A 13277-nucleotide genomic window follows, 5' to 3' on the forward strand; every position below is an offset into this window, starting at 1 on the left:
GACCAGTAATTTGATCTATTGTAGTATATCCCGTGTCCTTAGTTTAGTGCATGTCGTATGACTCCAACACTATTGATAAATGATGTAGCACTCGATTTATTTTACAGTTGTCATTCTTGCATTTATCGCAAGGATCCAACTCTAATTGAAAGGTCCCGCTATTTATACCCTTCAAAGTGTTGGAACACCCTCCAAAGGCGCGCCCATTTGACAGTCAAAGATTAAGGTATGACACCGATAATGACCATGCATCAGAACCCTAGTCTTAACCACTTCAACCTAGGGAACAACGAATAGAAGATTAAGAATTTTCCTTGTTTCAAGATCATCCTCTGTGGACAAAGCCGAGTCTTGTCACTATCAACAAGGCATTAAAAGTAACAAGGACTAAGATGTGTTCCTTTGATTGTTGAAAAATCCTGTTCCCCTAATTTAAAGTAGTTAGGACTAGGAATCGGTGGTAGATCTTACATCTCGTAACATACCACGAAAAGGTGATCTACCCACGTTACGGGGTAAGAATTACAGTTACATGGAAGTAAACCCAAACCATGAAAATCTTGTGGAACAACGATCTGCCATCCTCAGCTCCTTCACTCCAACCATTCAAAATGTTGTTTCAGAAGGAAACAAATAATTTAACAAAACACGAAGTTGAGGGCGTTAAAGTTCAAATTAAAAATTTGAAGCCTACCGTTTGCAAGACAGAAGAGTATTGCGTCACAATGAAAACAACGTTCTTGTTTTGCATGATGGATACAAAAGTCTTCAATGACGTCATGACTAGGCATTCGCATTCGTGTTATATATGCGGCATATAAGGTACTTTTGCCTTTATATTTAATTTTTGGCCAATGAGACACAAATATCGAGATTACAGCGGTGGCAGAATAAAAAAATGCGTATGGTTTTGAGGTGTAATAGATTCACTTCCTCAACTTTGATGCTGGACGCTTTACAAAGGTTGTCAGTGAAGTAAAGAATTGTTTATTGGACTATGGTGTTCATTTTTGAAGTAGTTAACAGTTTGCTACCTCGATATGTGTGTGATTGAATTGAAAGAGGAAGTTATTTTCATAGATATAATTCCAGAAATACGGATAAAATAAGAACACTACATCTCTTGACCTGTGCTTCACAAAATTCATTATATTTTAAAGTATTAAGTTTTCAATTCGATGCCTATACATATCAAACATTCGGCAACACTTACAGAATGTAAGAGACATTGTATTTCACATGTTAAAGCTATCTTTTGAACAGTTATCTGGTGAATTTATTTTTATGATTTGACAAATTATATATCTTGGCGAATTTCGCAACGGAATATGTTGTATGGATAGCTGTCAAAACGATTTTTTAATAATTATTGAAGCACTGCAAAAACTATCTTGTTCGCCTTGATGGTGATTAGACTGATCCACATTTATATGGGGGAAATTGTTTGTCAATTTTTCCAACGGTGAGAAAATCACTCTCTGAAAATTTCAGCTCACTCGAATGTAACACGAGCTGGCGCTTTTGATTTAAAATTTATATGGGAATATTGGTTGAAATGAATGGAAAAATCATATTCCTTTTAGTTGAAGCTGTTAATTTCAAATAACAGACTGTAGTGGTAATTTTTATACGATAGATGGAGTAGATGAAAGCATAGAGTTGATAGTTCCGTTAGAGTACGGCAGTGTGAAGATTGCATATAGATATTAGAATAGCGAGCTAGGACAACTTTTTAAGGAAGGTCCTAATCGGTTTTTTCATCTCTCTTTACCAAACTCCCCCTTTGGAGAGGGATGGTGAGGGGTGCCCCCCCCCCCCCGCCACCACTGGCAAAAAGAGATGAAAACCGACCCGCTCAAGTACCAACGGTGTGTTTGAAACTATATGCAATCTTCACACTGCCGTACTCTAACGGAACTATCAACTCTATACTTTCATCTACTCCATCTATCGTATAAAAATTACCACTACAGCCTGTTATTTGAAATTAGCATCTTCAACTTTGTAAATCGTTGACTTCACGTAGAAGTAATACTAAAACATATAGTCAAAGTGCATATTCCTTTACTTTTTCGTGCATGTGACTGGTTCAGCAAGCTCGATTAAGCTCAGAATTTCAGCACACGTAGTTTAAACTATAAGGATGAACGTTGCTCAAGACAGCATCACGATTCCAGTTAGTATTATGGAGATATTAATGAATTATCTGCATTCTGCTCGTATATTGCAACAAAATACAGGCAGCTTATGGAACGTATCAACTAGATTATCACTAAAAATAAAAGTTCATATTTTCAACAGGCCAACATCCAGGCTCGTGTATTTTGGTGCGATAACCACTCTCTGAATGTTTCAGCTCTTTTTGATGGTACATGGGCTGGTACTTTTGATTTATTTTTCATATAGGAGATTTGGTTGACATTTTCATATACAAAATGCTCGTATACATTATAAAGCGAATATCTCAATAAAACTAATTAGATTAATTATGCAATCTTCAGCAAAGTTGTTACTCATTATTTGAACTCCAAATTTTGAAAATCTGAATAAATCGTGAATAAAGAATTTTTTTTGTGATCGATAGAGTGGAGGACTGGCATTTTTTCATGTATTTTATCCTAATTCCACATACAAAATTAAAATAAAAGCGCCAGTTCATCCTACAACCGAATCTAGAGGGTGGCCCATGGCAAATTAGAACTTTTAGTTTTGTGGGCTAGTCTAATAATGATGATAGATTTTTTATGTATTTGATATAGATATAGAGGACTGAATTTAACATTTCAAGAGCCACATATGAAAAGGGCATGCAAGCTTTTTGTAAACAAACCTTTGAAGGCCCTTTTCTCGCCATTCGAGGGTCGCCCACGCAAACGATCAACATTATTCTGAAGGGGAAAGTTTCCCCTCCCGGGTGGTGTTGATAGTTTGCGTGGGTATAAGAAGTTTTGTTTACAAAAAGCTTGTATACCCTTTTCACATGTTGTTCTTGATTTGATAAAAAAAATGGGACTTTGAAGCTGATTTTTAAGATACCTTGAATTAGTAGCAAGTTTTGTGGCTGAATGTCGGGGGCTCGTCAGCATTCCTGATATTGCTGAAAATTTTGATAGCAACATATTGTGGGGTTGCTAGCGTAATTTGGTGCTTTGTTGATTATTCATAACCTCTTGATCGCTGGGAATGCTTGTAAATATTTGAAGTAGACAAAAGGGTGAAAAAGAGGTGAACGTCTAAGTTTTTCTCATTTATGTCGATGTGAACCAACTGAATATTGTTGAGGTAATTTATATCTGTTACTATAATCAGCAGTGCTGCATGCTGTCAACAAGGTCAATTGATGTAAGATATTGAATTTAACTTTCGACACTGATATTCGTAGTAAGCATGATATCAGGCGGTACGGCTTTGACATTACTATCCATAGGAATATCACTAGGGAAAAGTTTAAAATCTTACTGTTACCTCAATAAATCAACTTTGTTGTATAGCCGTTGCATTGTTTTAATATTACTGATGAGTTTTCTAAAGATCGGTTCTCGATTAGCTGCCGTATATATTAAAAAATGCCGCAGAACTTTGAATACCAGTGGTCCCTTTACGATGTCAATGCCATTTGGGCACTGACATTGAAGCGAATGACATTGATATTCTAACTGTGAGAACTGATACTTATATCAGGTGGCTAGAGAAATTTAGCATTTTGTAGGTATTGGTATTGATATTTCGCAGCCCTAGCAATCAGTTCGTTTTGTTTGCTAATCTGGTTAAGATGTCATACATAATTATCTTAAAGATAAATCGTCCAGCTGAAACCTTTGTAGGGGTAAGTGGAGGGATCATCATCAAATACGTCATTAAGAAAATTCGTGTAAAAAATCAAGGTTTTTGAAAAAAAAATCACTAAAGTTATTTATAGTTTATTTATAAGTGGATTTTTAAATCAACGCTACCGTGTTAAATAAATCGCATTAAAACGTCAGTGTACTTTAAAGTCACAAGAAATTCGTATGAATTCCTTTAATATGGCGTATGAATCAAAATATATAGTATCAGACTGGAGTCAAGCCATGAAGCTTAAGATTATTGGACCCATGTCTTATTGACCATTCATCAGTCATATAGACCAAAAGCAAATTAGAAGCGCTCATGATATGACTATCATTAATAAAGCAGCTCTATGAAATCCATGCTGCACATGCAAAACTTATTAATTTCAAGCTTCTTCTTATTCGCATATCAAGCTTATTGCTTATAGCATACTAGCTTATTGCATGCTCTCAACTTAGTGTTCTAAGATGAACTTCCACAGATACTAATTCTGGATTCCACTGTGTTCTTCCAACCAGAACGGTTGATAGTTTTGCGTTCCGGAAATTTACGAAGTGTTTTACCACTCGGTTAATTAGATTTCGACAGTTTTTTCCCCCTGGAGGGGTTTTTTTTCTAGTAGTGTCATTAGTGCGCATATCAGAAAGAAGTAACTTTCTCTAGTGATCGAAACTTTAAAGAATCCAGTGAAATTAGTGAATCGCGGCCATTTCCGCGTCATCGGTGCGTGTTGTCTTCACGCACACCGCCATAGACAATACCGTCGTAAGTGAGTGCCATTGTTATCATTAACGTCTGCATCGCTCATCCGCTCTCGTGTGTGCGATCGACCACACCACGAAGCTCGTCGCCGAACGCGCATACAAGGTTACCCCCGCTGCTCATCACCGTGCTTCCTGCCAGGCTTCCCGCAGTCCAGTGGCCGCCGTTCAGCTGTGTGCTGTTTGCTGCCTGGTCGCCAGAATATTATTGCTGCTAGATAAGTTTTTGTGTTTTATTTCTCTCTCCTCTCTCCTCAGTTGAATATCCATTTTGTGCTTCTATTATAAGTATCTGTTTTGTGTATTGTGCTTGTTTCGGATTCAAGTCGCGTGGTAGAGCGTTCTCGCTCCCACTAATACGGCAATATGGACGCGATGTCAGATGACATCGCGGACATTTTGTCGGACGACGGCTCCCCTTCGCCTCTCGATCACCCCGGTGGTTCGTCGTCTCAGACGCAAACCCCCCATCGAAATCGTGCCTACCCGAATGACTCGACTGGCCCATGGGTTGTCTATTTTCAGCCCAAAAACAAACCCTTGAATGTTGTTCAGATATCTGATGATCTGACAAAGCGATTCTCTGCCGTGACCGAAATAACGAAGGTTAGGCACAACAAACTTCGTGTGACCGTCGCTAACCTGAAACAGGCCAATGAAATTGCTGTTTCCCAATTTTTTACACTGGAATATAGGGTGTACATTCCAGCCTCTGATGTGGAGATCGAAGGCGTGGTCACTGAGGCGAGTCTGAACCCCGAGATACTGGAGAAGCAAGCGGTTGGCCGATTCAAGAACCCCTTGCTTCCTCCGGTAAAGATACTGGCCGTTCATAGAATGAAGTCAGTATCGCTCAGCGAGGGTAAAAAGAGTTTTACCCCCACAGACTCGTTTCGGGTGACCTTTTCTGGATCTGCCCTTCCTCAATACATCGAGCTGGGAAAACTTCGTCTTCCTGTGCGGTTGTTTGTACCTCGGGTCATGAACTGCCAGAATTGTAAGCGGTTGGGACATACGGCCTCCCACTGCGGCAACAAGGCACGCTGCTCCACATGCGGGGAGAAGCATGAGGATGGCGCCTGCGCAGCTACTGCACCAAAATGCGTGTACTGCAACGGAACTCCTCCTCATGCTCTCTCGTCGTGCCCGGCGTACAAACAGCTCGGGGACAAAATGAAACGCTCCCTTAAGGAACGTTCCAGGCGGTCTTTTGCAGAAATGCTTAAGACAGCCACGCCATCGACCACTGACAAAAATCCCTTTTCTCTTTTGTCAGATGACGAGACTGACTCTGACTTGGCTGAGGAGGGAACTTCTTTCAGTTTTCCGGAAGGTTCTGCACGGAAACGAAAGCGCATCCGTTCGCGGATTGTTGCAAATAAAGAACCCCAAATCAGCTTGCCCAAATCAAGGAGTGGTGGAAAAAAGGAGACTTCTACTCCTCCTGGATTCCGCAGAACTGACTATATTCAGGATTTTCCACCTCTTCCGGGGACATCCAAAACCCCTGATGCCCCAATTTTAAGAACAGAAACCCCTTCTTCATCTGGGCTGTTCTCATTTGATGACATTGTGGACGGTATTCTCAAATACCTCAACATTTCTGATCCTCTGAAAAGCATTGTCCTCACATTGCTTCCCACTGTGAAATCCTTCTTGAAGCAATTGACTTCAAAATGGCCCCTTCTTGCAGCTATCATCTCCTTCGATGGATAATTTTCCAAACGAGGTCGGGGATTTGATCACTGTTCTACAGTGGAATTGTCGAAGTCTTATTCCGAAATTAGATTCGTTCAAGTATTTAGTCCATAACAATAATTGCGATGCATTTGCCCTCTGTGAAACATGGCTCTCTTCAGAAATTGATCTCCCTTTTTTTGATTTTAACATTATTCGATTGGATCGTGAGGATTCACGTGGAGGAGGGGTACTTTTGGGGATCAAAAAGTGCCATTCCTTCTATAGAGTGAATCTTCCTGAATTCCCCGGTATTGAAGTTGTCGCATGTCAGGCTACCATTAAAGGTAAGAGCCTTTGTATTGCTTCTGTATATATTGCTCCTAGAGTCTCTGTTAATCGCAAACAACTTTTCGACATATGTGCGGTACTTCCCGCTCCATGGTTGATCATGGGAGATTTTAACTCCCACGGTACAGGCTGGGGGGAACTGTACGATGATAACCGTTCTACTTTGATTTATGATCTCTGCGACAACTTCAACATGACAATCCTTAACAATGGAGAAGTAACACGTTTGGCTGGTCCATCCTCTAATGGTAGCAGATTAGACCTCACCTTTTGCTCCAATTCACTATCGTTGGATTGCACTTGGCATGTAATCCAGGATCCGCACGGTAGTGATCATCTGCCGATCAAAATTTCGATAGCCAGTGGATTCAACTCGTTAGAATCCGTTAACGTCGCGTATGATCTAACCCGTAACATCGATTGGACTAAGTTCCAATCCACGATAGGCGATACAGTATCGTCAGTGGAAGAGCTTCCGCCGTTGGAGGAATATAATTTCCTCTCTAATCTCATCGTCGACAGCGCACTTCAAGCTCAAACACGACCGGTGCCGCGATCGTCTATTCGTAAGAAAACACCATCGCTCTGGTGGGATCAACAATGCACGGAGGTTTACCGTAAAAAGTCCGACGCGTTTAAACTTTTTCGGAAACGCGGAACACGCGAGCATTTCGACGCATACACATCTCTTGAACGCGAACTCAAGAGCCTCATCAAGGCCAAAAAACGGGGTTACTGGCGGCAGTTTGTAGACAGATTGTCGCGCGAAACGTCTATGAATACGCTTTGGAGTACGGCGCGAAGAATGCGTAACCGGTCTACTAACAACGAAAGCGAGGAATGCTCGGATCAATGGATTCTTAAATTCGCGCGAAAAGTGTGTCCGGATTCCGTGCCGTCGCAGTTGATTCCTCGCGAAACCGCGAATTCGGTAGACGAAATCAGTCAGCCTTTTTCAATGGTCGAACTTTCACTCGCTCTCCTTTCGTGTGGCAATTCTGCCCCGGGATCTGATAGAATCAAGTTCAACTTGCTGAAAAACCTCCCAGACGTCGCTAAGAGGCGCATGTTGAACTTGTACAATCAGTTCTTGGAGCTCAATATTGTTCCTGACGATTGGAGACGAGTGAGGGTGATAGCCATTAAAAAGCCTGATAAACCCGCGTCGGATCACAATTCGTATCGGCCCATCGCGATGCTGTCGTGTATTCGGAAATTGATGGAGAAAATGATCCTTTTTCGCCTCGACAAATGGGTTGAGACGAACCACCTTCTTTCAGATACTCAATTTGGTTTCCGTAGGGGTAAGGGAACGAACGACTGTCTCGCGTTGCTTTCCTCGGAAATTCAGTTGGCTTTTGCTAAGAAAGAGCAAATGGCTTCTGTGTTCTTGGATATCAAGGGGGCTTTTGATTCAGTATCCGTTGAAGTTCTTTCAGAGAAACTCCACGCTTGTGGATTGTCTCCATTAATGAATAATTTTTTGTACAATTTGCTGTCAGAAAAACATATGAGCTTTTCTCATGGAAACTCTACAGCTTTTCGATTTAGCTACATGGGTCTCCCCCAAGGCTCATGTTTAAGCCCCCTTTTGTACAATTTCTACGTTAGAGAAATTGATGGCTGTCTTAGTGACAATTGCACGTTGAGACAACTTGCAGATGACGGCGTAGTGTCTATCACAGGGCCAAAAGAGGTTGACCTGCAAGGACCCTTACAGGATACCTTGGACAATTTGTCTACTTGGGCTATTCAGCTAGGTATCGAATTCTCCACGGAGAAAACTGAGTTGGTCGTTTTTTCTAGGAAGCATAGCCCAGCACAACCGAAGCTTCAACTTTTGGGTAAACCGATCACTCATTCCATGTCCTTCAAATATCTTGGGGTCTGGTTCGATTCCAAATGCACATGGAGATCCCACATTGAGTATCTGAAGCGGAAATGCCAACAAAGGATCAATTTCCTTCGATCAATTACCGGAACGTGGTGGGGAGCCCATCCACAAGATCTTTTGACGTTGTACCGGACAACGATTTTATCGGTTCTAGAATATGGTAGTTTTTGTTTCCAGTCGGCAGCTAAAACGCACATCATCAAGCTGGAACGGATCCAGTATCGTTGTCTTCGTATCGCGTTAGGATGCATGCACTCGACTCATACTATGAGTCTCGAAGTGCTGGCGGGCATGTTGCCACTATCCGTCCGTTTTTCAGAGTTATCTCTGAGGCTCCTCACCCGTTGCGAAGTAATGAACCCACTGGTGATCGAAAATTTTGAGAAGCTTCTGGAGCTGAATCCTCAAACATGTTTTATGACTTTGTACTACCTATATTTAACACAGGATGTCAGCCCTTCAAGAAATATTCCCAATCGTGTAGTCTTCTCCGATTTCGGCAATTCAGTGAATTTTGATTTATCTATGACGCAGGAAATCCGCGGAATTCCAGAGCATCATCGTCCTATGATTGCTCCGTCATTATACGCTGCAAAGTTTGGCCATATTGATTCTGCAAGAACGTTTTTCACAGATGGATCTTTAATAGAGGAGTCCGCTGGTTTTGGTGTATTTAATGAATTTCATAGCGCCTCTCGAAAACTTGAAGCTCCTTGTTCTGTGTATGTGGCTGAACTGGCAGCAATTCACTACACTTTGGGAACTATTGCTTCACTTCTTCCAGACCACTACTTTATTTTTACGGATAGTCTCAGTTCTGTCGAGGCTATCCGTTCCATTAGGCCGGTAAGGCACTTCTCGTATTTTCTCTTGAAAATACGAGAACTGCTTAGTGCTTTATCCGTGCGCTCTTTCATCATCACCTTCGCGTGGGTCCCTTCGCATTGCTCAATTTTGGGCAATGAGAAGGCGGATTCACTTGCGAAGGTGGGCGCTATGGAAGGCGACATTTATGATCGACAGATCGCCTATAGTGAATTTTTCTCTATTTATCGTCAGCAGTCGCTCGTTAGCTGGCAACATCAATGGAGTGAAGGGAGCTTGGGACGATGGCTACATTCAATTATCCCTAAGGTGTCGAAGTTTGCATGGTTCAAAGGGTTGGACTTGAGTCGAGACTTCATACGCGTGATGTCTCGTCTCATGTCCAATCACTATTGTCTAAACGCTCACTTGTTCCGTGTGGGGTTGGGAGACAGCAATCTCTGTGAATGTCGACAAGGTTACCAGGACGCTGATCACATCCTTTGGTCTTGTGCGGAGTATCGTGGAGTCAGATCACATTTTTATGATTCCCTTCGGGCTCGAGGTAGACAACCTAATGTTCCAGTTCGGGATATTTTGGCTAGACGCGATTTGGAGTTTATGAAACTCATATATGTTTACTTTAAGGATATTAACCTTAGATTGTAAGTTTGATTAACCGTGTGTTTAGTTTGTATTTTGTACGTGTGGTGTTTTTTTTTCAATGTTTGTTTTCAAGATGAATAGAAATAATTTCATGCTTTAGGATTAAGTAAATAGTTGTATCGTAAACCACATTTCAAACCTCCTTCTTCCCTTTTCCCATTCAAAAAATTGTAAATCTCCACTAACCTCGAGACGACCGCGAGTACTCGGTCCAATTCCTTTAACTTTAAATATAAGACAGTAATAATGTATAACGCAAAGGATAACTCGGCTCTGTAAAGTTTATTCGATTGAGCCTGTACAAATAAAGTAATTACAAAAAAAAAAAAAAGATACTAATTGAGAGCTTTCGATGCCTGAACCATTTTTTCATTAGTATAATTGAGTGGCTAACACAATATATTCTATGTCAAGGGAAGTCGATAAATTTTTCAACCCGAAAAATTCCTAGACCGGACCGGGAATCGAACCCAGCCACCTCCAGCATGGTCTTACTTTGTAGCTGCACCTTTACCGACTGAGTCATATGATATGAATCAATGCCATCATATCACAAGGATGGAGCAATAGATGTACTTTTAAAATGTTGTGCGATCAAGTATAAATTTGTTTGATGCTATTTTCCGTAATTGGAACTCATCTGAAGATCTTATACAAAGCATTATGTATCCTGAACCGTTTTAAATAACCTTTCATTTGCCAATTTTGGTCTGCCGAGAGGAAAAGGAAATCGTTTGTCCTATTTCCATAATGCTCATAAAACTCAAAGCAAACGATGGAAGTGCAGACATCAGCAGAAGTCAGTCTTATTTAAATTTCATACATACATAAAATAGACCCCTATGGCCGTGTAGCAAAATGAGTGGTTGAATTCTTTTTATTTCTTTCTATCTGCTCTTTGCAGATCGGACTCCATATGCTTACACTGCACCGCACGACGACGGTATGGCCTTGCTCTGTCCATATATACATAAAAGAACTCATACGGCAGTGAGGAGCATCTTCATGGTTGGGGTTACGGCAGACAGGGTATGACCGTGCCTTCTTTTCCCCATCCAGCCGGACGCCTAGTGGCTCTTGTGCCAGATGCATAGAGCCAAACGAATATATTTATGCTGGTGGAAAATTTAAATTCACTATACCTACAGACTATAGGGGAGTAGAAACGTAATCACAAGCCAAAGCCACCAGTGGTTTTCGAAACTGACAACTCTTTTACAGGTTAACATGGTAATGCCACATTCGGGAGACAGAAAGTACAGTTTCAATTCCCACTCGAATTGAAAGTGACAGGAACTGGAACGTGTGAAAATAGGCAATGAATTGAACGTGGCAAAAGGCAATTTGCAGTTGCTTGATTGGAGCAACCGAGTGAGATTAGTTTGTCAAAACTTGTGCAATCAGTTTTATGTTAGAGCTTACGCTCAACGGGCTAAATTAATTGCACCAAGCTAAACACTTATGACTGCCTTAGTAGATTTCGTGGTCTTTGGAACGTGTTGCTAAACTTTCATATATTTTGAAACTATTTTCATTAGGATAGAGAGCTACTTCAACCCAAGCACCAATTTCGTGATATCGATTAGAAAATATAGAATCGACTTACTGTTTCTGAATACTAAGCTTATTTCACGGATTTTTGTGAAAATTTACCGAAATCTCAACAGTTGAACATTCGGTAAAAAGTTCGGTGAATTTTCGCAGTATTCCTGTAATTTTTTACAGAAATTCAAGGAAAAATTACAGGAAAACTGTGAAAAATCACCGAACGTTCAGCTGTTGAGATTTCGGTAAAATTTCACAGAAATCTGTGAAATAATCTTAGTGTGCATGATATGCTAAAATATAAACACATAAAAACAACAAAATTGAAATAAACCGTAATCGAAAAAAAAAATCAAAAATCTTCATTTCAAAATGTCTGTTGCTTGATCACTAGAATTGACGGTACCGGTGGATGAGTAGTAAGTGCGGTGTGTTTGTGGGTTTTATTCCATCCGAGGTTGTTGGAATTTTTCTGAGGCGATAACATTTCTTACATGTGTGAAGTCACCTCCCTGGCTTTCGATTGTCGTCGGGGATTAACCATCAATTATCCAAGCAAATTGGTAATCGACGCACATCGATTGCGGAACAGAGACTGACGCTCAATAAACGAATTAAAAATAAGAAAAATAATAATAAGAAAACAATAATAATTAAAAAAAATAATAATAAGAAGAATTAAAGAAAGTTTGGCACATATTTTGGAGAACAGAGAAAAATTAAAACGGTTCCATTGCCATTCCTTTGACGGTCAATCGATGGGTTCCGTAGTTTTTCTTCGTTACCTGTAGGTTAATTGATGAAAAAAAAATGATCATCGCAGTTAGACCTTTATGATTCTTAATGATGGTTAATCTTAGATGAAATCTTTTGCTCTTATTATTCTTATATGTCATCAACATTTTTTTAAGAATGTGTTATACCCCTTCGAATCATCTTTCAGCATTCGTTTCCCAAAAATACGATTAAGATTGATAATTGAAGCTTATTTATTTTCAACATTGAACTAAAGCCTACACTAAATCCTTTGTCTACCGCCTATCATGTATCTCCTCAACCCCAGAACGATTTCTTCTCGTGTTTCTTAATATACACAGTGACTGGCACAGGCTTCTCGATGTAAACGGGCTGTTTCACGTAAACTGGATAAGGCTTGTCGACATGAACTGCGTACGGTTTTGGGACCTCAATGTACTCCTTTTGGTAGACTGGGACCTCAACCTTCACTGGGTATGGAACTGGACGGTCCACGTGGACGGGCACCTTCTTCTCGACGTACACTGGAACATGCTTTTCAACTACCACCGGTACCTTTTTCTCGGTGTGCACTGGATATGGGACGTTCACATGCACCGGGACGTGCTTCTCTACTTCCACTGGATAAGGAACTGGAACTTGCTTGGTGATAACATGCTTCACATCATTTTCCGATTCCCAATGATGATCCAGATCCAAGTGCTGATGTTGATGATGGTCTAAATCCAAGTGCTGATGTTGATGATGATCTTCCTGCTCATAATTGTCGTGCTCTGCGTCATCATCGAAGTGGTTTCCATGCTCCAGCCCTTCCTCCCAGAGGCCACGTTTGTCTTTCTTTGAATCATCAACTGCTGCACAGCTGGCGATAGCCAGAGCCAATAAGAACACAATAAACGCCTGTAAAGAATCAAACTCAATTAAACTCCTTCAGATGCCACAGGCTTACCCAATCATACCTTCATGATTGACTTTTTAAGATGAGAGATGAA

The 13277-nt window shown here is 40.7% G+C and overlaps 2 protein-coding genes across 2 annotated transcripts in view; one reads left to right on the plus strand and one right to left on the minus strand.

Moving 5' to 3' along the window:
• LOC135714781 (lachesin-like) overlaps positions 1 to 13277 on the plus strand; it is a gene marked incomplete at its 3' end in the record, with an annotated part of 149798 nt that overhangs the window by 96574 nt on the left and 39947 nt on the right. The gene's annotated exons all lie outside the window — the stretch shown is intronic.
• Positions 12583 to 13250, minus strand: LOC135714784 (mantle protein-like). The gene is made up of 2 exons (XM_065238153.1): positions 13245 to 13250; positions 12583 to 13185 (listed from the first exon to the last, which is right to left on the minus strand). Exons 1-2 carry the CDS (start codon positions 13248 to 13250, stop codon positions 12583 to 12585), a joined length of 609 nt encoding a protein of 202 aa, XP_065094225.1.

Source organism: Ochlerotatus camptorhynchus, unplaced genomic scaffold (assembly GCF_037179485.1).
Source record: "Ochlerotatus camptorhynchus isolate MF236.1 unplaced genomic scaffold, CSIRO-AGI_Acam_v1.1 ptg000717l, whole genome shotgun sequence".
In the NCBI taxonomy this organism is placed as follows: domain Eukaryota; kingdom Metazoa; phylum Arthropoda; class Insecta; order Diptera; family Culicidae; genus Ochlerotatus; species Ochlerotatus camptorhynchus.